This window comes from Phodopus roborovskii, unplaced genomic scaffold (genome assembly GCF_943737965.1).
Source record: "Phodopus roborovskii unplaced genomic scaffold, PHOROB, whole genome shotgun sequence".
In the NCBI taxonomy this organism is placed as follows: Eukaryota; Metazoa; Chordata; class Mammalia; order Rodentia; family Cricetidae; genus Phodopus; species Phodopus roborovskii.
The window spans coordinates 25335704-25363319 of record NW_026125397.1 but is presented as its reverse complement, the minus strand read 5'-3'; the positions used below and the strand labels follow the sequence as shown (position 1 = coordinate 25363319).

The following is a 27616-nucleotide window of genomic DNA, read 5'->3' as shown; positions in this document are numbered from 1 at the left end:
GACTCAGGCAAAACCAGATCCTGGGCCACACCACAGAAAAGAATCTTGGGGGGCAGAATAGTATGAAGCAGAGTTGGAGTTTATTAAAAGTAGAAAGTTCTCAGGGAGAGAAAAGGCTCCCTTGGGAACGGGGTGTGGACCTCTCAGATGAGAGCAGCAGGTCCATGTCTATAGGATTCTGGAAGCTTCTGGAATTTCACTGTTTAACTGTGTCTAGAAGACCCTTTCCTTCTCTTTCTCTCTCTCAACTCCCTTTCGCTAATTGAGATGATACGGCTCCTAGATGGATTGGAGCCACTAGGTTGTACAAGAAGTTTAGGACATGTCCTTTTGGTGTAGACAGTGTTTCTGCTGACAGTCTCGGGACACTGCAGGTCAAGGCACAGGGAAAGCAGAGAGGCCTTCAGCAAATGTTGCTGTGTTGGAATTCTTGGATCTGAGCTGGTGAGGGGCTTCTGTTAGACTTCAGAGTGGGAAGGTCCTTTCCCAGGTCTCTGGAATTTTCCTTGCATTTCTACCCTGCCCACTAGCACAGGAGTACCCTGTCACAGCTCAGTCGTGAAGGCTTCTAGCAAAAGGCGAGAAAAACCCACTGGTGCAAACCTATCTGCAGAACTGGTGCATTGGCTCTTTCCCAGCAGGCTTGGAGAAAGCAAAGTGGCTTGACTGCAGTAGCAGGCCCGCTGGTCCAGCTTACAGAGTGACCTCAGCCACAGCTGAGAACCCCACCCCCATCCCACCCGCACATATCTGGAAAGTAGAGTCCGGAAGCTTAGCTCCCTGTTGTACCTCTCACACTGCCTCTGCTGGCTACTAGAAAGCAAATTCATCTTTCCTCAGACCCCACAAGCTCTTCCACAGCCCTTCAGAAACATGCATGTTCATATGATGGGACTATCGCCGTAGTCTAGAAGCCATCTTGCGGAGTCCAGAAGAAGCAGGTTGCAGGGGGTATGCAGGGGACTCATCTCAAGCCCAGCCTCCTCCTTGACTGTCTGTGCGTGTCTGATGTCTAAATTGTAAGGCTGTAATATAAAAAAACAAAAACAAAAACAAAACAAAACAAACAAACAAAAAAAAAAAAACCAAGAAGGCGAAGCAGCTAATGGGAAGCTAAATTCTAAACTGCTTCTATTTACGTTTATGTATGCTGGGAGTTTGGGCCCCATCCTTTAATGGTAAGAATAAGAGTGTTCTGTCCCAGCACCTGCTCAGGGGTCCCACACACTGTCTTGCAGGGGAGGCAGGGCTCAGCTTACTGTCTCCTCAGGCAAGTTAGCATGCACTGGGAAGGATAGCCAGGTGCGAAGTTAAAAGTGCTTAGTGGATCCTAACTCGGGCCTTGCCACCCGTTCCGTGGACAGGGAACAGGCAAGGCAGTTTAGCGTGCTGCAGGCTCTGAGGACTGAGGTTTTCATACTCCGGTGAGAAGGTCTCTTTGTCCACAGAGAAGGGACTGAGGAGAAAGAGTGTGTGAGGTGGCATTTGGGCTGATAAGCATCTGACCTTTGACCCAGTCCCGGAGCATGCTCGGAGGGATGTTATTGATACGGCACCTGCTTTTAAATGTTCTATCACTCTACATGGCCAGCAGCTCTTCTCTGCATGCCTTGCCTACCCCTCCCATTGTGGACAAACATTGTCAGAGGATGTGTCCTGATTCTTTTCAAGCATTCGGTGACAATTTGTTGCACAACAGGAAATGGACAGTAACTTAAAGGATCGTGTGTATGGCCACCTGGAATTCCTGGGACGGGCCCAACATGAAATACCCTGGTGTGTTACCATTCATTCGTGGGAACGCGGTGCGCCTCCAGCTGGCCCTTCATGCTTTGCTGCTGATCTCAAATGTTGGCACTGCTGCAGAAAAAAAAAAATTAAGTTAATGAATATAATTTTTTTTTCCATTTAAGAGCCCTCCCCCACTTTTTTCTTACACATTTGGCATCTGGCACCTATTGTAGATAGAAAGCACGTGCTTGTAAAACCGGACAAGTAATAGCAAAAAGCAATTGCTCACCCAACTCAGCACTGCGACTCTGTACACAGGGGCAGTGCCAGGCCTGAGGTCTTCTGGGTCCTGTGCATTTAGTGCCATCAATAGCTCATGTTTGCTGGTTTTAGTTTGATGATAGAACCCATCGTATCATCCTTCTCCTCTAGAGCTTCCCCGGGGCTGAGTCAGGAGTCCCATGGCCTCCGAATAGATGGGAATCTTTATAGGGCTGTCAGTGGAGAGGGCTGGACTGGGGTACCATAGTGAAAGGGATGGGCCTCCCACTCCTGAAACCCCACTCTGAGGGGCTATTTCCTTGTGTGTTGATTGCTAAGAATTGACATTTTGCTTTTTACTGGCCCTGGACCAGGGCCCTGAAGGAAGAATGGATAACCAAGGGAAAGACAGAACAGTGAAGGAAAAGGTAGGGCCAGTATCTCACGTGGTCTCCATCAAGATTTTGTTCAACAGTGGGGTCATCTCGCCCTAGACCACCCAGGGGAAGGAAACACGCTCATGACTTAGTGGGAATTCTTGCACATTTGCTGCCTTGTGCTGTAGTGGCAGATGGGCTGGGGTGTGATGCTAAGGGAAATGAGGGCGTTATTTGTATACTCTGATCCTTTCTTGGGATGGCTTATCTCTCCTTTCGGATATGACATCTGCCCTAGCTGTACACCATTAAAATGTTCTTTTTCCTTTAAAGGAAAAGTAATTCAGGGGACAGACATAGGCCAGCATCTATAATAATTACTTTTAACTTTTTCAAAATATATTTTCCTTATTTGTGTGTGTGTGTGTGTGTGTGTGTGTGTGTGTGTGTGTGCATGAATTGTGTGTGTGCTCATGTAGGCATGTGCATGCCATGACATGCATGTAGGGGTCAGAGGACAACTTGTGGGGGTTGGATTTCTCTTTGTAGCATGATGGTTCCAGGGATTGAACTCAGATCATCAGGTTTGGCAGCAAGCATCTCTGCCCATGGCGCCATCTCAAGAGCCCACCGCTGACTCTGAAATCTAGAGCCAGGCAAACACTAGTTGTGCCCAGTGACTCGCTTTAGAGATGGGCATCTCTCTGGAGCATGCCCTCCAGGGTTTTCTAGCTGAACCTTTGTGTGCAATCTTTGGGAGTACAGGTAGGGCAAATACTGTGTAACAGCACAAGTCACATAGCCTGTGCTTCTGCTAAAGGCAAGTGTCAAAGAGAGATTCCAAGGAAGAAGAATTCATGCGGACATGGAGAGGAGCAGTAGTGGATCTGTTGGGTTTGGCACCAGGCTTAACCCATTCACCACTGCAGGCCTTCTCCCCCAGATAGTCACACAGGAACTACTCTTCTAGTAGTTGTTATGACAAATAAGGCAATTTAAAGGGAGGGTTTGTTTTGGCTCACAGTCTGAAGGTGCAAGCTACGGGCAATTTAAAGGGAAGGTGTGGTGGCAGGGGGTGCCATGGTAACAGGAGTGTGGCTAGGAACCCTCACCCTCTCACAGCTTGGAGAAACAGGAAGTAGGAAGTAAATAGGAAATGCAGTCAGGCTGTGAATGTCAAGGCCAGCCCTGAGGGTTCCACTTCCTCTGGTGATGTTCTGTCCCCCCAAGCTTCCATGGCCTTCCCAAACCATACCACTAGCCGGGGAGCCCGTGAGGACATTTCACACCTGAACCACAGCATCCCAGTCTGTAGACACTATTGTGATGTGCACTTGCTTACTCAGGAACCTGAAGCCAGGTGAGCTCTGTGTGACTCACTCGAGAGATGGGTGTTCTTTTTCAGTATGTTTCCTACGATTCCCCCGTCAGGTCGGATGTGTCCCACAGACCTGCAGTTTCAGTAGGTTTTTGATTACAAACCCTAAAGTTGGGGGTTATTTGTAAGGTTTAAGCATGTAATGCTACTAATATGTTCATATGTGCATTGTGAATTGCCCCAGATGATGGACAAGAATTGCAAATTGGCACCCTAATACTCTCTTATAAGTGGATATCTTTCCACCTGGGTGTGTACCGCAGCCCACCTTCAAAACTCCCTCAAGGGAAGTTGCACAATCTGTTACATGAGTTTGTGTTTTATATTGCCACGATCTATTTGGTGTAGGTGTCCTGGGAAGGGAGAAGATGGGGTCCCAGAAGGTCTGTGGGCTGAGGGAGCCCAGCATGACCTCAGATCATTGTTGGCCCCAGGAGAGGGCTAAACCAGATCAGAAGCAGAAAAGACTGGACAGTCCTTGAAGTGTTACTGTATCAACTTTCCATTACCAAAGCCAAATACCTGACACAATTAACTTAAAGAGAAAAAAGTGTGTGTGTGTGTCCCTTACAGTGTAGGAGCTTCTACTCCACAATCAAATGGCTCCATGTGTTGGGCTATAATGGAGTAATCATCCACTTCTTTCTCTAGGAACAGAAGGGACTAGAAGAGGGAGAGTCTGGGGTATCATTCCCTCTTCAAAGGCCTGCCCCAGTCTCTAAGAGTGTCTCATAATGTCCTAGCTGCTAAAGGTTCCACCATCTCCCAGGAGCAGCACCCTGATAGCCAAGCCCTGAATGGTGGGCATTTGGGGGATGCTCATCCAAGCCATAGCTGGTACCCGAGTGGCCCCAGCTGTCAGGATGCAATGTCATTTTCATTAGCATCCCACTTCTATGTGGAGCCTCAGCATCACTATGCATACAGAATCTTCAGTAGCCTGTAGCCACGCTGGGATCCCATAGGGTTCCATTCATTCATAGCCATCTGTTCTTGGTAACATCTTTCCCAATCGGAGATGGCTTTTACAGTCACAAAGGTTCTGAGGTCCGTGGAAACTGAAGACTGCACTTTAGCAAACCTCCATCAGACTCTTGTCCAGTGTCAGGTTGATTAGGGAATGGCTGGGCATAGAATGGAATGAGATGATGACTCCTCGCCCACAGATCTCACTGGTGAGTGTGACAGTCCATATAGGTCTGCAGAGCAGGCGCCTCTCTCTTCTCTGAGACCTCTCTGGATTGTCTTCTGTAAGAGGAATCTGTTCTGGCTCCTGCAGTGGAGGGCACCCTGGAGGGAACTGGCCCACAGAGATGGCAGAGAGAGTGGAGGGGGTCGGCGGGGGCAGAAACAGCAGTCTGGGATCTGAATGCTTGTGCATGGCTGCTCAGATGGTCTTAGCAGATTCTGTAGGGTTACCATGTAATCTCCAGGGTTCTGCCTTTGAGTAGCTGAATCAACATCCTGAAGAGGACAGAAGAGCAGCAGAGCTCAGTGGAGCTGTCTGACATGTTAGAGTGATGAGACTATCCAAAGGCCCAAGTCTTCTTCCAAACACAACCTTCTGCCTGGTTCCAAATGAATCTAAAGCCATATTGTCCTCCTCTACCCAAATGCTCTCTCTCTCTCTCTCATCTCTCTCTCTCTTCCCTCCCCCCTCTCTCTCTCACACACACTGGGCTGGAGAGAGAATTAATAAGAGCAACTTTGAATACTTGCCTTGAAAAGAATCAAACGTTTGTCCCACTGGTAGTTTTTAAATGGATACATTATTGCCTAGGTTACCATTTGTAGACTGTGATTTTAATACCTAGAAGACAGAATGAGTCCATAATGTTGGTGGGAGCAGCTGTCTGCTTGGCGGGGCTACATGGAGAGTCCCAGAAGCCGGCCCCCCTGGTTTCTGTGCCATCAACCTGCAGGCTTTACTCCTGAAGGTCAAATGGCTCTGCCCCATGCCGCTGCCCACCCCCCTCTGTTCTCAAGACTGCAGAAGTGAGGCTGGGTAATAACAGAGAACACCCAGGAGGCCTTTGTTGAACCATCTGAGCCCTGGATGTTTATTGGCAGTTTCCCGGGAAAGGGTGGTGGTGGTGGGGTGATCCTGGCAGAGCCGAAGAACAGTAATCTTCAGCAAAGAAAGGAAGAGGCCAGCAACAGCAACAAAAACTTCCTGCAGATGTGGAACTTGAAGGAATCCAGAGAGAGCAAGCCTATTTTTAGCAGGAGTGAGAGTGCAAACCATGGTAGACGCCACAGGCTGCTGTCACTAACATTTGGCTATAAGCAACATTTTCATATTTAAACGTGACAGCCCAGCGAGTTGGGAAGGGGAAAAAAAAAATGCTGTCTGCTCGCTGAATAAAAATGATCCCCTTCCCTAGGCCCAGGGGAAGGGCCAGCTCCATGGGATGGCCAGCCAGCCAGAACTGGGTTCACCTGTATCGTCATGAATATTTATATGTCAACCATGGATCTCAGAATGCTGAACGGTACTGGTGAGGATGCTGCCCTTTCCCGGTGGTGAAGCTATGCCCTGTCTCCTCTGTAGGGAACGCGTCCAGCGCACTCTGTTCAATTAAGCGTACATGTGTGGAAATACAACACTCAAATAAGCACGAATAAAAATATATTAAATTTGAAGAAGTTAAGCAATACCATCAGGAAAGCCAGTGAACTTGAGGTGAACCCAAGAACATAAAAAAAAAGAGGATTCCAGAAACATGAGCTTTGGAGCAGTTAGCCAGACCCCAGAGGAGACATCTGCCTTCCGTCCTCCGTGCCCTGCACAGGTGTCTGACTCGGGCTGCTGGCTGCAGGCCTGACACACACATGCCCTTGAATGTTTATGTAGCAAACATGCCTTCAAGTCCTGTTAGAAATCGACACTAGTGATGTGGCTTTGGAGTTGGGGGAAACAGTTTCCTAGGTCCAGGCCTGAGTGAGGACCTCTATGCCCCCACACCCATTCTGATTGGAGTCTGCTTCTGCCCTGCTCTGGTAAATGTTGACTATTAGTGTCCTTGCAGTCCAGTGGTGGCTCCAGACTGAGTCAGGGGCAAAAGGCAAGATCTGCAGGATCCAGCTAAAAGCCTTGGGTCAGCATGGTTACAAAATGACATACTGGGATTTTTTTTTTTTTTTTTAAATTTCCGGCCTGTGTTGACATTGGTACACAGGCCCAGGAGCTCAGACTTTTCCAGACAGCCAGAAGAGTAGAGAGAGATGAGGTTTGCTGAACCTCCCTCTTTTGAGAACAGAGCAAGAAATTAAAATGTCAGCTCCCAAGTCGCCAGCATCACCAGGGGCCGTGTTATAAATGAAGTATCCTAAACCCAGCCGTATTTAGGAGGGAGGGCTAGGGAATTTGGGGAATTAGACTACTGGAAATATGCTGAATGCATGCGGCATAGTATTTTGCCATTTTAAGCATATAGTCTGATGGCATCTGCAATGTTGTGGAGTGGTCATGAGTCTCTGTTGCCAAAATTTCATCATCACCCTAAACAATCAGTAAGCAAAACTCATTTACCCCCTGAAACCTCAGCCCCTGGTAACTGCTGTTCACTCTGGGGATTTGCTTGTCTCTTTGAGATATTTCATACATGTGAATTCATGTGTGCTCTTTTGTATCTGGCTTAGTTCACATAGTATGTTTCCAAAACTCAACTACGTCATGGCATGGATGAGTACAGCCCTTTTATGATGGGTGATACTCACTGTGTGGACATACCACATCTTATTTATTAACTACTGATGGACACTTGGGTTGTTTCCACCTTTCAGCCGTTCCAAACAGGGCGTGCTACACACTTCAAGCAGAGAGCAGCGCTAGCTCTGCAGTTTAACAAGCCCTCTGGGTGGCTGAAGCACACTCAGTTGTGAAAAGCCTTGGCCTGGAGCCCTGGAGCTGTGTTGTATGCCTGCTGTGGTTCCTCTGTCTCAGGTAGGGACAAGGCTTGGGCCACTTACATTTCACTGCTCCTGCTGGAAGCATACTTACAATCTAGGAGGTTCTGGAGCATTCTCAGGAGGAAATGCCTCTCAGAATAGAAGACACCTAATCTTTAGATCTTATTTAGATTTTATTTCAAGAGTGATGCCTCAAAATATTTTGTAGGGATAGCATAAAAACACTGATGGAAGAATACCTAATCATACTCAGGAGAGAGACAGATGGATCTCTGTGAGTCTGAGGCCAGCCTGGTCTACTTTACATAGTGAGCCCAGGCTAGCCAGGGCTACATAGGAAGAAAGACTTCATCCAATTATTTTAACCAGGCATTCTGACCTCAGCTCCAACTCCAGCCAGGACTCACTCATGTCTAGAGAAACCAGGACTGGTCAGAACTGTAGAGATGTGGGAAGGAAAAAAAAAATGTATTTGCTAGAAGTTTTAACCGCTTGGCTAAATGAATGATGGTTGCCTTTAAATGTCCAAGTCCATGTAGCTTCTTTCAAGCAATCCCTTTCTGCTCAGACACATTAAATAACTTGCTTAGGGAAATGACAAAGTCAAGATTAGAATCTTAAATTCAAATACAAGTTGCCGAAAAAATAAATTCATTCATAGAGGATGCCGGATGCTTAAAACATTGCTCCTTCAGGGGTATGTGAAGGTTTCACCTGGATGTAATAATTCAAGACACAACTTTGTTTGTTTGTTTGTTTAAAGGCAGAGTTTTGTGTTGCCCAGGCTAGCTGCAAATGCACTATGTAGCCCAGGCTGGCCTTGAACTTCTGATCTCCCCACCTGATAAGTGCAGGGGATCAGAACTTTGTACATGCAGCTGAGCTACACAGCAAGACAAAGAAATGACTGTTTAAAGGTGGCCTCCTGTATTGAGGAAGAGGAAAGGAAGGCCTTCAGTGACTGAGCTCAGCTGCTGTGACCCCTGAGATGCAGGGGCAGGGGGTGTTGGGTGAGACAGAAGCATGACCCTGCTCTTATGTCATGATGTCTTATGGACATGGAAGCATCTGCCGATGTTCCTACCCTGGGGAAAAAATCATGCTCTGCTCTGGCATGCGTGTGCATGTGCGCGTGCGTGTGTAGGGGGTGGGGTTGCAAGAAGACAGTGCTCATATCAGCGTTTGCAGATGAGATCACAACTTGAATGCTTGTGAAGTAGTGAACTTCTCATTGGTAGAAGCTTCACAATTGGCTGGCCAGCCAAGTGCATGATAGTAGAGCTCCCTGCTCTGAATGAAGTTGGATGATTCCCTCCCTAGTACCAGATGAACGTCAAGGCATTAAGTCTCTAGGTTTCCAAATATTGGTCAGGTGTTATTTGCTGGATGAAAAAAAAAAAAAAAAACCAGTATTTAAAAGGAATTTGATAGCATTCTGTCATGTTAACCGTTTAAAGTATATACCGCCTCAAGAAACAAAAACAAAGCAAGGAAAACCACCAAGCATCAGTGTAGGGATTTCAGGAATATTTAATTGACGACTCATTAGAGATTTACCGGTGCATTCCCCAAGGCCAGCACGGCTCAAGTGGTCCCTGATAAAAAGCATGGCCATTCCAGACATGTTGCCATTTCCTTTTCTATGCCAAGAGTTTAAAACCTCACAGCCTGCTGGGATTGGTAGTGCACACCCTTAATCCTCACACTTGGGAGGTAGAGGCAGGTGGGTCTTTGAGTTTGGAGACCAGCCTGGTCTAACAAAGTAAAACTGTGTCTTGAAAGAGACAAACAGAAACTCACAGCCTGCTCTAAGCTGGGGATGTAACTCGGTGAGTACATTTCTTGCCTAGCACTCACGAAGTCCTGGATTTGATCCCTAGCACCCCATGAACCTGGCATGGCAGTGCATGCTTGTAACTCCAGGACTCAGTAGGTGGAGACAGGAGGGTGAGCTGTCCTAGGCAACATGGTAAATTTGAGGCCAGTCTGGGATTCATGAGACACTGCCTGCCTGCGGCGAAAGGGAAGGGAGGGAGGGAGGGAGGGAGGGGAGTGAGCAGGAAAGGGAGAAGAGAGGGAGGGAGGGAAAGAGGAAGAGAGGGAGGAAGCAAGGAAGGAAGGGAGTAGGAAGGAAGGAAGGAAAAAGGAAGTAAACATGGAGTCCTCCACACACAAAGCCCTTTGGAGGCAACAAAGGGGGGAGACCTAACTTGAGTGTGAGGTGTCTGAAGCACGCATGGTGGTCGTCGTGTAGCCCTTTATGCACTATGCAGTCCACACCAGTGCAGTCTGAGGGTTTAGGTGGCAGGTTGGTGGTCCTCAGACATCTGAAATTGTAAACACCAAGGAAGGAATTTATGTAGCTCAAACCAAAGGGTGTCATTAGGGTAGGAGTAATAGATTGAAACCAAAGAGGCGGTGGCCACTTCCGGAAGAATTACTAAGCTTGTGCGTATTTTCTATGCAGTGTTATTCTGTGTTTCCCACCTCACTAGAAAATCAGAAGGACAACCTCTGGGATAGTTCATGAGGCCAGGGCTTTTCCTAGAGCATTATTTCTACTCCAGGAATTGCCTTGTTTTTTTTCTGAAGTCAAGTCCATATGGACAGCTCTTCCATGGAGTAGAAGATACCCAGGTCCTGGGACCATACATCATAACTTCAGGACCCTGGACTAGACCTGTGGGTGCCAATCATTCTCTGGGTGGGGTACAGAGACCCGGACTCCCTTTAGAGACAATTGCACAGACAATAATGAGTTATTTTGCATATGCAATAGAAAGACTTGAGCTGACATTTGTAGAATATTTTCAGTACATCCATGGTCACAAGGGTTGGCCACTGAGGAGGCTCTTTTTCTGTAGTGGGTGTATCTCCCATATAATTTCCTAAGTTAAATCCTTTCCCATTAATAAAAAGTATGTTTTGCTCTTTAAAACAGCCAGGTAGCATGGTTGGTCTGTGCCACTAGCTTTGTCTCAAAGGGGAATACAATTCTTAAATTGCAAGAAATCACATTGTTTTCTGGAGCTCTCCATCAGGGGCTGGGCTCAGATGCTGGTCTGATGATAACCTTGCCTGAACAGTGGGGTCTGTCATCTCTCGAGCAGCTGATACTCACAGAGTTGGCTCTCCCTGCCCTTTGGCTGAGTCGGTGCTTGTTATTATGGCCTGCCTAGACCCCTGTGTTGCAGGCTGTCTGGACCCAGTCTGCATTCATCTTTGAACTGGGAGAGGACGGCCCAGGCAGCAGAAACTCTGAGCCACAGAGAGAGGATTGCCCAGGGAGCTGCTAGGTCAGGGCTCATGCTTGAATCTGACGGGTGATGAAACGGAGTGGAGCTGGGGAAGGCTGTGTGGGAAACCATATTGTTCACCCAGAGGGAAGTTGCCCGTGAGCACCTGAGAAGTCCTAGAGGCTGGGGGGCACTGTGTGAAGCACAGTTGTCCCTTAATGAGCTTTGCTTATGTGCTCCAGGGTCCTGAGTTTTTATGCTGCAGCCTCATCACAGTGTGGGGCAGCGTCCAAGAAAACCCTTTTACACACCCTGCACATCCATTACCTCCGAAAGGGTGGGTGACCCCGTGACCTTACAGGACATTAAAGGACTCTCACAATGAGATTAATTTGGCTTCTTGCCAATTTAAAATGCCAGTGCTGTGCTGGGGAATTGTGGGAGGGCATTAAGAAAATGGAGCAAGCTTCCCTCTTAAAGGTGGAGTGATTATTGCCCGGGATCGGGTTGAACAGGGGGTTAGTGTTACATTTACTGCGAGCAAAGCACCGAAGCTGTGTCAAGCTAAGAACACAGTTGTCTGTGTCGGTATGACTCCCATTTACAGCGCGCCAAGCAGCGGGAAGTCCGGCTGATGTAAATAGATTAATATTTAAAAAGTAATACACAAGGATGAGGTTCCAAACATGTTAATGTTTAATTATTAAAAACCCGTAATGGAATTCCGATCCAAATTCATCTCTCACGTCTCACTGGTTCTCAGTCAGCTGGTATGCCAGCTCAGTGCACAGCTCACTGGCTTCCCCGCAGCCAAGACCAGGGTCTCTCCAAGTGCCCAGTGACACAGGTGCAGCCAGCCTAAGAAGTTCCGTGCTTTCTCACCAGAGAACTGTTGTGACACTTTTAAACCGATCAGCAAGTAACTGTGGAGTGTCAACAGTGCATAGACTAGAATTGAAGCTGGTCTAATTGGTAAGGCTTGGGAGTCCGGCTACCTTGTAGGAGTCACAGGACCAGGGGACTGCACACATTGTGTTTTAGGATGCTAGTGCTAGGTTGGATTTTCTTTCCTCGTCTGGGGATGGGCGGAGCTCAGTGTGGAGCAATCATCTAGTTTACACAAGGCTCTGGGTTTGAATCCAGCACCGTATACAGCAAGAAGTTTACTGCGTCCTGGGGTGGCTGGCCACTGGGTCCTTTCTTCAGAGCACAGTTCTTCTGGCTCCTTGACAGGAATGACGTTGCCCAGAGGCCTGGGCCAAAGGATGGTCAACACAAGAGATAAAATGTTCAGTGAGTCAGAATAGAATAAATCAAGTAGACGGGCCAAATTTGTTTCAAAACCAGTGTGCCGGCAAAGTCTAATTGAGCTGCTAGTTCTTTAATTTTATGTTCCTTATCCACCAAGCCAGACAAAGCAGGTCCTTTGTTATAAGTACTGATACGCCCTTCAGGTTGCCTGTGTGCTTCAGCAGTGTGTGAAGAGCTGTGATCTCGTGAAATGCTCGTCTGTCCTGTAGAAGATGCAGTGGTACCCCCCAAAATGCTGTGGGGTGGCATCTCAGGGCTCAGAAGGTCACACCGAAGGCAATGTATTCGCGACATCCTGTTGGGGGTGTGGATTGTGTAAGGAAGACAGAGTTGAGTTTGTCGTGACTGCAGAAGCCGAGACCACAGGGTGAAATGTAATAAGACCTCAGCCTCTGTGAGCACAGGAAGCCTATCGCAGAAGGGGCGGGGCACTGGGCCTGAGTAACCTTGATTCCTGGCAGGACGGTGCCTGCTGACTTGTAGAAGGGCCAAGTGCAGGAATCACCTTCACCTTCTCTTGCAGTTCAGTTTCATCTGACAGGTGGGGCCTGAGCTCTCGCCACGTGCAGCCTGAACCACGGGGGCATAAAGGCCCACAGCTGCAAAATGAACCTTCGTTTGAAGGGTAAGGGTGAGACTTGGGCTTTCTGGCCCCATTGTTCCGGCACCTGGGTCACTGAAGTGAGTTTGTTCCCCTGCAATATCCTACTAGGAGTAAATAATAAATAAATAAATAAATAAATAGTGGCAGCATTCTAAATCTGAAGTTGGGTCTGCCCAGGCTAAACGATGTTCAACACGTCTTCTTTCTTCGGAGCTTCTGGAGGGTTAAGTGAGGAACTGTGCTCTGAGAATCTCCAGCATGGCATGGGCCATGGAGCTCCTGCCAGCTCGTGTGCTGTGCAGTCCATGGTTGAGCAGAGCAGAGTGTGGGTACAGGCGGTGATTCTCGGGAAGCACTTCGGGAAATGGAGTGAGGTGTGAGTGGTCAGGGAGATGGCAGGGTTGAGCTAAGGATTAAATCAGAAGGTCAAGTTGGACTGGACTCTTGATCTTGCTAAAAAAAAAAAAAAAAAAAAAAAAAAAAAGCTCCACAGTAAGATAGGAATAGCCATGGCAACTCACCCTCATGGAGTCTGGACTGTAATCCTGGCTTCAAAGATGGAACCCGGCTAATAACCCGGCGGTGGGAAGCTCTTGTTGTCTCTAGGAAGTGAGCATCCTCTTTCTGGATTTAATAGGAGGCTTAGCTCCAGCCACTTCTGGTGTGTGTGTGTGTGTGTGTGTGTGTGTGTGTGTGTGTGTGTCTTTCCATATGTTGCAAATAAGTGTTGCTTTTGTTGGCGGATGAATAAAGGATGAATAAAGCTGTTGCCCAGTGGACAGGCAGGATTTAGCTAGGTGGGAATTTTGAACGAAGAGGCAACTGTCTGCCCACTGGGACTCATGACCCCTCCTGTCCTTCCTTACATCCTTACTCTTCTCAGTGGCTTCTGGCCTCACGACGGTGGCCACCGTCACACTTCTTGGTCATTTCAAACTGCCCCACAAGAAAATCTAGTAGGTTCATTAAATTGTTATCTCTCTTAAGCAGAAATCCATGCTAACATCTTACATACGGTCCTCTGTGATCAGGAAGGTCAGGGGTGCACAGCCATCGTGGGCACTCAGCCTGTAATGGGGGTCTGTGCTGGTGTGAGGTTGTTAGCACATACTCTTTTTCTTCTGTCTTCCTCCGACTTCTCTCCTTCTTTGTACGCTCCGGCCTGTTCCACAGGCTCTCTCAGGTTCTTCCTCTTTACCTCACTGTCTTAGATCACCCCCCCATGATCTTTTGTGAACCCTTCCAGTGGCACGGGCTGTTTCGATTAGGCATCTGTCATGCTCATTTCTCTTTTGTACAGAAGCTGAGAGCCCAGGTTGCATTATAGAATCCTCCTCTTCAGAGGAGGCCAACAGATGATGTAGTTAATCTTCCAGGAGTTGTAAAGGCAGGGCTTCCACCCAAATGTTGACTATGCCACTGCGGCCAGCCTTCCTTTGCTTATCTCTAAAACAAGAGACGCTATCTGGCCGCTTGTCTCTTTACAGACTTCTGGTGAGTTGACTGTGGCAGTGTCTATTGAGCTACTTGAAGTTATTAGAAGGGGCTGAATATATAACAGTTGTGCTCAAATGCATACAAATGCTGTGTCTGTGTCCCAGGCTGGCTTGCTTCCCATCACTCAGCCGCCCAGGACTTTGCCTGGATGAGCAGATTAAGTCGGGCTAACCTAGGATTTGCTGAGAGAGTGGAGTCGCTTGCGGGATGCTCAGTGGAGGATCTAGCATTTGTGGGTGTTTTCAACCTGGCAGCTGCACTGCAGGATGGCTAAATTCACAGAACAAAGGTGGAAAGGAACCAGCAGTCCCTGAGCAGGAGAGACGCTCCTTCTCAGAGACAAAGAAGCCACTGTGTGGATGGAGCTGAGAAAGCCACAGCAGCCCTGCCCAGCCTGCCCCGGTCCCTACGTAGTAGCTGTCACATGGGGGTTAATTAGCAAAAGGATAAAACAATAAAAAAGAAACTCAGATGATTCCTTCTTCCCAGGTGTGTGAGCACAAGCATACTGGGTGTCTTGATTTTCCAGCAGAGTGTACTAGACAGCATGAATGTCACATTTGTGTGTGACTGGGCATAAGGGATGATGTTGGCGGATCTGGCCTGGGTGACTGGTGCTGGCCTGAAGCTGAGCCTAAGGCTAAAACATCCATAGTGAACTTAAGACCACAGTCTGGCCTGGGAACCTCCTCATTATCACAATTATGTCTGTCAAACTCTCCACAGCCACTGGGAACAGCGGAGACCCCGAGAGCTGAGTGCTCTGCTGATTTTGGTTTCTTGGTTGCGTTTTGTGGCGCAGTTTTACTTCGAAGTACACATCACAGGAAAATCTATACCACTGGAGTTTCCTCTATTTTTGAGGAATGGATTCAGTAAAAGAATGGTGAATAAATAGGAGTAGAAAGAAAGGAAACTTACATTTACAATAAACATTTTTAAAAGCCTCTTTATACTTTTTCAGAGGGCTTTCATTTCCACTGTTTGCCTTGACCCTCACGGCAGACCCTGAGTGTAGGAATGAGGCCCAGGGGCACAGAAGAAGCTTCCAGGGTTGGGCAGGACACAGGTGGACAAGCCACGCTACTTCCCAGGGACAGCGTGGGATGGATGCAGCAGGCCAAAGCAGTGGGTACAAAGTAGCAAGAGATTAAAGGCTCTCATCAAGCAGACACAAGAGCAGGGGCCGAAAGGCACCTCCGCGCTTAAGAGCACCCGCTGCTCTTGGAGATGACACAGGCTCAGTTTCTAGCACCCAGAGGACAACTCACAACTGTCTGTTCCGGGGTGTTTGACGCCCACTTCTGACCTCCAGGTACCTTGCATGCACAAGGTGCACATTCATGCAGACAAACACTCATACTCACAAAACAAAGACAAATCTTTATTTTTCTTTTTTTTAAAGAAAGCATACAGCTGTCAGATGAGGAGGAGAGACACAAAAACTATCCCAATGAGCCTAAAGAATTGGGTGTGATAAGGCAGTATGTGAGAGTGGGAAGTTCGGTTCTTCCCCACACAGAGCCACAAACAGGAGCGAATAAATGACCCCCAGTGTCTGCATCAACACAGGCAAAGAAAGACCAAGTGAGGAAAACCTCACAGATGCCACTGAGACCAAAAGGAGGCCCGATGTAGGTAGACACTAACTCACATATGCGAAACCATTCTCACCAGCCTGGCTCACAGGTGGGTAAGATTCAGGAGAATGCATCCTTGCCTGGCAGGCGACACCGGCACGTGGGAACATAGAAAGGGCCAGGAAATGAAAGGAAGCATTGCAAGAGTAGCTCGAAGGGAAAGTAGTCGTGGGGTGGTAAATACAAAACATGGGGCAGGCATTAGAAAAGAAACTGTCCTGCTGAGAATATTGTCCCCTCGTGAGGAACCTCTTCCCAGACCACCGTCCTGCCGGGTGGATGCAGATGGAAAGGGAGAGGTGCCAGCCATCTTGGGGATGCAGTGGCAGAAAGGGAGGGTGGATGCTGCATCTGGTCAGCCACATTCTCTAGAGCTTGGGAAAGCAATTATTTTTAATTCCAAAGGGAGGTGAATCTGATCCTACTGTCAGAGGTTTACTAGAAGGTTTTTGTTTTTGACGGTAAAAAGGAGGTAAGTTTTTAAAATGAGTATTAGGGGGTCTAAAATATAAAAGGAGCAGAGTGCCTAGGACACATGCTCGAGCTACTAACAGGAGTCAGGAAGACCATGCCCATGGAAGTGGGGAGCGGTGTCTTGATCCACATGCAGAGCAAAATCAAAACAAAACTAAACACCTCCCTTGAAATAGTGAGTCTGTATGGAGTTTTACTTTAGTTTTGTTCATTCATTGTTTATTTATTTATTGAGGTTTTTTGTTTTGTTTTGTTTTTGAGATTCCTTTGTGTAGCCCTGGTTATCCTAGAACTCGCTCTGTAGACCAGGTTGGCCTTGAACTCACAAAAGTCTGCCTGCCTCTGCGTCCCAGTGCTGGGCTTAAAGGTGTGGGCCACCACCTCCTGGTGATGGTAGGTCTAGAGGCACCCATGTCTTAGAATCTGCTCTGTGTGTGGTTAATCTTGAGGAAATTATGAGTGTGGGTACCAGAACTTTAGTAATGTTCACTAGTGTAATTTATTAGTATTACCCCAAATTAGGGCTTTAGTAAGAACTACCTGATAGATGTGACTTCTGTGGAATGTTCTGGAAAGATCTGAGGACACCAAAGACTAAAGTGGGACCACTGGCAAATGTACATACGGTCCAGCCTGTGGTCCGGAACCAGAGACACATGCAGGAGACTATTAAGGAGGGGTGAGTAAGGCAGTGTGAGCCAGGGCATAGCCTGGTGCCTGGCAGATTCCAAGAAATCATGCGGAGCTGGTGAGTAACTAAGACACCAGGAACTAACTACCTCAAGCCACCAGGGAGCAGCCAGACGATGTGCTGGTGTAGAAAACAATGCAGGTTTTTGAGAGGCTTCCTGCACATCTTCGGCCCTGTCCCGTGCATTTAGGAAATGCTTCTATTGTCAAGGGGGAGGCCAGAAGGAGATCATGGCCACCTCTGCATGGGAGTCTGCTTCAGATGTTGCAGGTAACCATAGTGCTTTTCTCTAAGAGTTGTTGATATACGATCAGCTCTGATGTGGGCCCAAAGCCCACATAGTTTGAGATATGACTCCCACCATTTTCTAACTTCATGAAGGAAGAGGTGCGTGAGTTCCCTCCCATAGAGGCCAGCTCTCTCTCTCTCTCTCTCTCTCTCTCTCTCTCTCTCTCTCTCTCTCTTTCTCTCTCTCTCTCTCTGTGTGTGTGTGTGTGTGTGTGTTTTGTTTTGTTTTTGAAACAGGGTTTCTCTGTGTAGCCCCAGCTGTCCTGGATCTCACTCTGTAAACCAGGCTGGCCTTGAACTCAAGAGATCCACCTTGAGTTCTATTCCCCTCCCTCCCTCCCTCCCTCTCTCTTTTTTCCTGTGCTGAGGATAGTATCCTCAGGGTCTGTGGCTGGCTAGACAGGTGCCGGACCACAGAGCTACAGCCCCAGATCTTTCATGCTTCCCATTAATACATCAGATTGCTGGAACCTCCCTGTATACGTGGATGACCCAGGCATGGAGAGAACTCCAATAATCACGAACTGTCAAAAATCCAAGCAGACGTAGAAGACGGGGAGGGAGAAGGAATCAGGCCCACCGGGAACATTTGAAAGGAAATTAAAATATCTATTTGGGACACAGAAAACGTCTGTGTAAACAAAGCTCTGACACTAGCTAGATGTGCATTTGGGAACAGTGACTTCTGGGAGTGGGTTAGAAACCAGGTTAAAGGGGAGTTTTTAGTTAAAAGCTGTTAGTTCAGCACTGACCATTGGGGTGAACCAGTGACTGGGTGGGCAGATAACTGCAGAGAGGCTGGCTTTCCTCGCTGGTGGTGGAGTCAGCAGGGCAGGTACTGGTTCTCCTTAGTGCACAGTTGCACAGCCCGAGGCCATCTTGAGCATACTGTGGTTCTTAGGTTTGAACAAACACAGGCATTCTCTTAAATTTTGGTTTGCAGCAAAGATGGCCCATTAAAACTAAAACCCTGCCCTTCCCATTTCCACAGGAGACCTCACTGTGTGAGCAGGAGTACCGTTGATGAGGGCCTTCCTTCTCCCCTCCACAGTGCCCAAGGCACAATGAGCTGTCAGTCAAGGTTCACTGGTGAATGTGTCAAGAGGGTTATGTGATACACAAATCCTCCGAGGCAGATGCTAGCTGTGCCAGCTGGAGTTGTTAGCAGTGGAGAACATGGCAGGGCTGAGATGTGACAGACAAGGGAGAGGGTGGGACTCTGCCCTTTGCTTCCGAGTCCTGTTTACTCATTGGCTGGTCTCCTTTGTCTTTGTGCGTCCATCCCGTCGCTACTGATGGCCTCGTTTTACAGATGAGCGTGTGAAGTCCCTGGTGCATGGGGACTCGAGGCTGGAGAAGGACAGGAGGTTGTGTCAGGTCAGACTGTCACTATCGGGTATCTTCTGTGTCCTCTCATGGCTGCATTCCTGAGGCGTGCACACACACACACACACACACACACACACACACAAAGAGAGAGAGGTGGAGAGAGAGAGAGAGAGAGAGAGAGAGAGAGAGAGAGAGAGGGAGGGAGAATTTTTGGATGGTTCCGTGTTTGCTGTCTGGATGATTCCTGCTTTGAGAACAGATTACTTATGACCCATGGGAAGCCGCCTTTTGACTCTGTGGCTGTCAGGAAGGCCCTTTAGCCCCTGTGTACAGGGCAGGAATCCACCTTTTGCATTGGCTGTGGAATCGGAGGCTTGGATCAGTCATGAGCTACTAGGTAGAGTGGGCAGAGCTCACCAGCATCCTGAAAAACAGGGACATTTCTACTCTGCTTTAGGGAGCTCATGGCTCCATATTGTCCCTCAGGAGGGACCAGAGAGCATCCTTCTTAGTGTAGAAAATCTCCATAGAAAACTGGCATGTATGTTTTCAGTGGCTTTCAGGTGGCCTGGCCCAGGTAGGTCCCTGGGGCAGATTCCCCCCACGTGTGGTAGCCTCTCCCACCTTCAGACCGAGCTGGGTGGGGTTAGTCTGGCTTAAAGGCAGCTATACTATGGCTCTGGTCCTTCCTTCGGAAGACAGTTCTGCCATGTAATGAGTCCAGCAGATCATCCATCAGCTCTGATTTTAATAAAACATGAATAGCACAGTTTATGGCTTCCACTATTCAAACAGCAGTTGAGCCTAAGAGGAATTACTCATTTTAATGGTCCTAGCACTCATTTCCAGGCTGTCATGCTGCTTTGTCAAGCTTTTGCTAAATTACAGCCTGGCTATAGCACAGAGGGTTCAGGTGGTGCTGCATAGAGGCTCCTCGGGATGGTGAGCAGCTGGTACACAGGCCCGTCAGCTGCCTTTCTTGTCACCGCAGAGGGCCCCTCTCTCACCTCTAGGACAGGATCTCCTGGCCGGCTGGGTGAGGGCAGGTATCTGTGAGAAACACTGATTTGTATCAAGACAGAAACACGTCTCATTTTCTTGCAAAGACACATGGGTCAGAGGAAAACAGCCATATTCCCTTTTCACCCTGGCAGGCTGGAAGTTAAAAGGACAGACTATAGCAAGCCTAGCTGGCATACAGTTGTTAGTACGATCCATCCCGTTTCACCGATGGAAAAAAAATCAAGGCCGGGAAGTAGTGCCAGCTCCTTCCTACACTTCGTGGTCCCACATTCCACGAGACTTTTGTAGCATCATTGATGTCCCAGGTGTGTGAAATTAGGGCCCTCTCAAGCCCACAAGGAAAGCGTATGGACTCCATCTAAGACCCTCAACTCTTGCTTTGAGGTGATGACCTACAGGTGGGACAAGACTTGAAAGCCTTTCAAAGCTCGAGTGCTCCAGCTGCGTCTCTCCACCCTCCTGCACTTTGCTCTCGAATGAGCTCAGGGCTCTGCAAGCCAGCCTGGACTTTGAGATCAATGTCACATTTAACCTGCCAAGGCCTGGAGACTCCCTTCCTGTGACAAAATACAGTCTAGGTTGCAGAGCTGCGGTGACATCATGAGAAGGGGGGGGGGTTACTTTTCAAGCTGCCCATGGCATTCGGGAGAAGCTAATATGTTGTTACTGTTCCATTGCTGCAAACCATCTTTACACAGACAAGACAGATTTCAGCAAAAGAATTTAATTAAATATTGCCCGATGCCAGATTCCCACTCAGAAAGCAGCGGTGGGTTCCATTAAAGGGTGAACTTTACTCCCACAGCTGACAGCTGATTAATGTGTTAATTAGAAGCCCTGCCCCACCCCCAGTGGCCCAAACCTTCTCTTAAGCCCAGAAGAATGTATATATTGTGCCATGTGGGTAACCTATCGGCTTATATATGGTGGCTCTGACCTTGGACATTCATGTGAAAAAGAAGGTTCAGTTGCCAACATGAATAGCTTGCTTTCTTCCCATAGCTCTGAAGGAGTCACAGGAACCCGAAGGTGTGCCTTTCAGGGTGCTGCTATCAAGAGCATGGGTAAGCTCAGCCGAGGCAGTGTCTTTGGAGCAGGGAATGGTGTAGGTTACCACACATCTATTTCACAGGAAAGGAGGGAAGCCATCTGACCACTGAGCTTGTAAGTGCTGCCCTGGCAGGCGGCCAGTGAAGCCGACCATAAGGAAATGTTCCTTCTCTTGTGTAGAATTGGACCCATCTCAGGAATGGGAACTTGATCTTCTGGAGGACTTTGTGCTGGGCTCGAAGGGAACACATGTGTGCTTATCTACTTTGTGATCTTTTTGTCTTCCTGGTGACCTGGAATGGATCTGTGATCCGAAGCATTCCAGCAGGCCTGCTCAATGGCTTGCATTTGCTCATCGATTGTTGGACAACAGCAGCAAGGTTCGCTCTGGGACCTGTTAGGAGAGAACTGGGACCAGAGAGGCCAGGTTCCCGAAGAACAGAGGCTGGCTTGGAACCATGCAAATCACTACAGAGCTCTGGGAGTTGGGCTTATCTTAAAATGTCTGAAGGAATTCTAGTACTTCTTGACATTGTGTGTCTTGGGGGAGGGGAGGTAAAAAGTCTCCAAATTAAAATAATAATATGACAGAATTTAAGTCTGTCCACAAAGAAAGGAATATCCCCAACACCACAGTACAAAAACCACAGCTTATGAGATAATGGTCATGTGCTTTGCTTATGCAAATGTTATTTATTAAGAAGAGATGCAGTATATTTTCACATAACTACCATAGTTTAAATAATCAGCTGAGGCTCCCATGATGAAACCTTTGATTGCACAACTGTCATTAGCTTGATATGGGGTGAATAATGGTGCTGGTTTTACCACTGCACACGTGTAGCCATTTGCACTATAAATCCATTGACCTCATTTTAAATGACGTGTCCCGTGAGGCAGACATGATTCATTGCTTCTTAAGTGACAATTTACCCCTTCTAGTAATGTTTTACTTCATCAGAAAGATTGCTTTTTTGTATTTTTAGGTCTGTGTTCTGAACTGAAATGTAAGGCCTTATTATAGTCAGGCTTACAACACCCCAAAATGGAGGTTCTTTCAAAAGAATCAGGAAACAAGTGCTAGCATTAGGCCTTTGGGTGGTGGTGGTGCATATCTTTAATCCTAGCACTCAGGAGGCAGAGGCAGGAGGATCTCTGTGAGTTTGTGGCCAGCTTGGTTTATAAAGTGAGTTCCAGGACAGCCAAAGCTATACAAAGAAAACAAAAATCCAAAACTGAAAGGAAGGAAGGAAGAAAAGAAGGAAGGAAGGAAGGAAGACATTAGGCCTTTAATTTGAAACACTGGAGTTTTGCTTCTGATGCCTATGATTACTTTTCTGTGGGAAAGGGTGAAATGTGGTGAAGAACTCTCATTTTATAATTGGGTGGTCTATGAGCATCAGATATCAATGATTATTAAAAGTGAAGGGTATGAAGGGAGAACTGGTAAGTTATAGTTAGATTATTATGTGTTTTGTTTTACACCCCACTTGAAAATGTTTATCTAGTTTGAGGAAATCCTATGGAGGAAAAAAAATATCAATCTAGCTAGCAGTTTCAAAACCAATTAATGATTTCATAAAACTCTTCCCTATGGTTGTTAAAGAGCAAGATCCAAAGGACATGTGCCAGGAAAGTCAGTGTTATTTTAATTAGGTTAACTCATTGATGACGTCTTTTCAGTTTAGGAAGAAAGAAGCTGTGCTTGGCCCCTCACTTCAAACTTACACATTTATACCTTAGGCTTTCTGTGCACACCCACTGTTAAAACAGAAGCAGGTAGCTGTATTTCACGGTGGAATTTAAATGCCACACAATATGTTAACTTTATTTATTATTTATTTCTTTATTTGGAGACAGGGCCTCACTTTGCAGCTCTAGCTGCTCCTGGAACACACTCTGTAGACCAGGCTGACCTAGAACTCACAGAAATTCTCCTGCCTCTTTCACCCAAAGGTTGGGATTAAAGGAATGCACCACTACACCTGACTCTAACTTTATTTCAATGATTGTATCATGTTTTCACTAACAATTTACTTAACCTTAATGTAGATAAGAAATGTGAAGGTCTCATCCTCAGAGGCAATTTCCTATGTGTCTGTAAGATGGGCATCTCACTGATAACAAAAAAATGTCCCCTAAGTCCAGGAGGACCCTAAAACACTGTTAGTGGAGGAAAGGAGATATGAGTATTAACATTACATTGTAACAACTTTAATGGCGGTGGCAATGGTTTAGATAGCTATGTTGAAGGAATGCCCTTACTGCCAGAGCCCAGTCAGGAGTGTTCTAGTCTCAGATTTTCGGAAGAAGTATTTCGAAAGGACAAACAAAAACGAATGATTGCGAAAGCATGCATCTTATTCAATCCCACACTGTCAAGCTTATCAACCGAAAGCATCATTGGAAAGAAAAACTCCAAACACGGAGAAGGGAAAGAGAGGCGTTACACATGCAGACCCACATCTGTACCCACAGTCACACGCTAGTATGTCATCACTGTTTACAAGCAGAGGAAGCTGAGACTTGAGTGAGACGGTAATCAAATGCCCAGCATATGTTGTTTGTGCATTGTTTATGTGGCCAATCATTATTAAAATGTATAATCTTTTAATTGTATCAGTTCATGATCATTAAAAATCACATACACACATGCATGCCCAGCAACAGAACTAACACACTTCAAAACTGAGATCCCATTTAGAACAATACTGGAACCATTGCTCCATAGCAGGACGTGAATTTAATCTTGCTGAATTTAATGCCTTCCCTGATGCTGTATGGTTTGGATTCTATGGAAACAATAAAGAAAGAAGAAGAAAGAGAAAGAAAGATTGTGTGTACAAAATTCTGTCAAGAAAAGTGAGGCACTGGAGGAACTATTGAAAGTTTTGACATCTGTTTATCTGTTTATAGCGATGGCAAGATCACTCATATTAATTCTTGTTTAAAATGCCATATGAAGGGAAGGCATTTGTGCAAACAAGAGTCATATTTGAATTGGAGATCATGTCTTCACCATCTGTGAGAGCTGATGGTGTTGCAAAATTAATGTGTTAATGAAATCACAATAATTTCTCCAAAGTAACGGGCTCTGAAGCCGAGAGTGACTATTTTTTGAACTTTGGTGTCTAGTGATTTCCAGTTGGGAAAGGCTCTGAGTCTTTAATTAGCTCGGCAGCCCAGCTTTGAAATAAATTTGGTGATATCTTTCTTTTGCCAGGAGTAGATCTAAAGGGGGGGGAGTGGAAGCCATAACAACTTTTGGGAAATGTTCTCTGGTGTTTGAAAAGTTGTTAAATATGACTGCCTGCCAAGAAATGTCACCAAAAATTCTGACTGCTGAGAAAGAGTGGGCAAACAGCTCAAAAAATAATTCTAGCTTGCTGAAACATCACAGGTTGGGAGAGTTAAACCTCACACAGATTTCATGGCTAAGTCCAAGTTGCTCCTTGGAAGCCAGACAGAAGGATGCTGGGTGCTTTATGCTATTGGCTAGCTCAGCACACTCTTTCCAACCACGTTATTGGATGCAGTCGATAGCACGGAGTGACTACATAAATAAGGGGAATTTTAAGAGGTTGTGTTGCATGACCATTGGACTCTCTGGAGATTCCTCTCTTACAGCGTTGTTTAGACATGTGTTTGCAGTAAGCCCGTGTAAGTGAAACTGTGAAGGCGAGTCTACTGAGTAAGTGGACTGGGCAGGTGTATCCCATTTTGTCAGAGCCATCTTCAAGTCATTTGTACACTGTTAATACCGTTTTTTGAGAGAGAGGGAGAAAAAGAGAGAGATTGTGGTTGGTTGTTGCTATTTTGAAGATCCTATTTATAAAGCAAATTCATCATTGCACGAACATTTCAGAAGTTTACCTTTTAAAAGGAACCCCTCCAACTCTCTGACAGATTATGATAAAGTTTGCAAGAGCCTTTATGTGAAACATGAACACCGTCTGCCCGAGAAAGCTTATCTTACCTTGTTGTGGTTTTTATTGCTGTGTTGTAGGTGTGTGACTGGTGTAAACACATAAGGCATACAAAAGAATACCTGGATTTTGGGGACGGGGAAAGAAGGCTTCAGTTCTGCAGCGCAAAATGTCTCAATCAATACAAAATGGACATTTTCTACAAAGAGACGCAGGCCAGCCTTCCAGCTGGGCTGTGCAGCACATTACACCCTCACATGGAAAGCAAAGCAGAAGGCGCCGGGGTGCAGCTGCTCACTCCAGACTCTTGGAATATCCCGCTAACAGATGCTCGGAGGAAGGCCCCCTCCCCGGTGGCTGCAGCTGGCCAAAGCCAAGGCCCTGGCCCATCCTCGTCCACCACCGTCTCTCCATCTGACACTGCCAACTGCTCTGTCACTAAAATCCCCACGCCAGTGCCCAAGTCCCTTCCCATCAGTGAGACTCCAAGCATCCCTCCTGTCTCGGTCCAGCCACCTGCTAGCATCGGACCTCCTCTGGGCGTCCCGCCTCGCAGCCCTCCCATGGTGATGACCAACCGCGGCCCAGTGCCGCTGCCCATCTTCATGGAGCAGCAGATCATACAGCAGATCCGCCCGCCCTTCATCCGCGGGCCCCCGCACCATGCCTCCAACCCCAACAGCCCCCTGTCCAACCCCATGCTTCCGGGCATTGGGCCTCCACCCGGTGGCCCCAGGAACCTGGGCCCCACTTCCAGCCCCATGCACCGGCCCATGCTATCGCCCCACATCCACCCCCCAAGCACCCCTACCATGCCTGGGAACCCCCCGGGGCTGCTGCCCCCGCCGCCCCCGGGCGCGCCCTTGCCCAGCCTTCCCTTCCCTCCGGTAAGCATGATGCCAAACGGCCCAATGCCGCCGGTGCCCCAGATGATGAACTTCGGGCTGCCGTCGCTTGCCCCGCTGGTGCCGCCCCCCACGCTGCTCGTGCCATACCCAGTGATCGTGCCCCTGCCGGTGCCCATCCCTATCCCTATCCCCATTCCCCACATCAACGATTCCAAGCCCCCCAACGGATTCTCCAGCAACGGGGAGAGCTTCGTTCCGAATGCCCCGGGCGACTCGGCGGCGGCGGGAGGCAAGTCTGGAGGACGCTCCCTGTCTCCTCGGGACTCCAAGCAGGGCTCATCCAAGTCGGCCGACTCGCCTCCGGGAAGCTCCGGCCAGGCTCTGAGCCTGGCGCCCGCCGAGCGCGGCCGTGGGGAGGTGGTGGACCTGACCCGGCGCGCCAGCAGCCCCGCGGGCGCGGGAGGCCAGCCCGGCTTCGCCGGCGTGCTGCATGGCCCGCAGGACGGCGTCATCGACCTGACAGTGGGCCACCGCGCCCGGCTGCACAACGTGATCCACCGCGCGCTGCACGCGCACGTCAAGGCCGAGCGCGAAGCGGGCGCCGCCGAACGCAGGACCTGCGGCGGCTGCAGGGATGGCCACTGCAGCCCGCCAGCCGCTGGCGACCCAGGCCCGGGCGCCCCCGCGGGCCCCGAGGCTGCCGCTGCCTGCAACGTCATCGTGAACGGCACCCGCGGCGCCCCGGCTGAGGCCAAGGGCGCAGAGCCGCCGCCCGAGCAGCACCCGCCCCCCTTGCCACCCAAAAAGCTGCTGTCGCCCGAGGAGCCCGTGGTGAACGAGCTGGAGTCTGTCAAGGAGAACAACTGCGCTTCCAACTGCCACCTGGATGGGGAGGCGACCAAAAAGCTGATGGGGGAGGAGGCCCTGGCGGGGGGCGACAAGTCGGACCCGAACCTCAATAACCCCGCGGACGAGGACCACGCCTATGCTCTGCGGATGCTGCCCAAGACCGGCTGCGTGATCCAGCCTGTGCCAAAACCCACGGAGAAGGCTGCCATGGCACCCTGCGTCATCTCCTCGCCCATGCTCAGCGCGGGCCCTGAGGACATGGAGCCGCCGCTGAAAAGGAGGTGCCTCCGAATTAGAAATCAGAATAAGTAAAAAAGGTTTGTATGTCCATCTGGGAGCTCCTCCAAGAGCCAGTACCCCTCGCCTTGCTTCTCAGAAGGCGAGGACGAGATGTAGCCATCACACCATCCTGTCCCTTACCTCTTTCCTCTTTCACCGTGCACTGTGTGTGGCCAGGTACCGTCGACTTGATCCTACACCTATGACACCTGGCAGTGTTTAGTACACCGTTCCCAGTTTACAGCAGAGGGGCAGCTAAGTGATCACCCAAGCCCTTGAGCCTGAGTTGAAAACTCTTTCATACACATTGTTTATTATTGGGTTTATACCTAATTTACCCCCACTGAAACGGGTGGGTGGAAGTGGAGATTACTTGGGGAACCTTAATGTTCAGCCATGAGGCTGCAGGGCAGTATTGAAATGTCGAACCCATCTGGAGTTGGTGGCCTGCTTGGCTGACACTTACCCTAGCTGGTCAAGATGACCTTAGGATCCCCATCTGTTGGCTAAAATTAAAAACTAACCTTCCTCCCAACCTGCCATGTCCCCCGTTAGGACTCAGTGGCTGAGCTGGTGATTCTCATGTCTACATACAGACCTAGATGAAATGGTCATGTATGCGATCTACATCCTTAGTCACTGAGGGTCAGGCCAGGGCTTCTGTGAGATCATGGGGATCACATGCGAGCCACTGTAGTGACTCCTCCTGCCAATCCTAATTACATGGTTGTCTTATTAGAGTTCCTAGTGATGCGAAGAAACACCATGGCCATGAAAACTCTTATAAAGGAAAAATATTTAATTGGCTTACATTTCCAGAGGTTTAGTCTGTTATCAGCACTGTTCAACATGGCAGTGTGCTGGCAGACATGGTGCTGGAGAAGTAGCCATATCCTACATCTTGACTTGTAG

The 27616-nt window shown here is 48.3% G+C and overlaps 1 protein-coding gene across 2 annotated transcripts in view; it reads left to right on the top strand.

Annotated features, from left to right (window-relative positions):
- The window catches only part of Sobp (sine oculis binding protein homolog), a 144337-nt gene extending 117536 nt beyond the window's left edge, over positions 1 to 26801 (top strand). Inside the window, exon 5 of one of the 2 annotated variants that reach the window (XM_051175585.1) lies at positions 24809 to 26801. In XM_051175585.1, coding sequence (XP_051031542.1) covers positions 24809 to 26737 — 1929 coding nt within the window. In that variant the 3' untranslated portion in view covers positions 26738 to 26801. The remainder of the gene's footprint in view (positions 1 to 24808) is intronic. The other variant, XM_051175584.1, reaches the window with a different exon arrangement.
- The last annotated feature ends 815 nt before the right edge of the window (positions 26802 to 27616 follow it).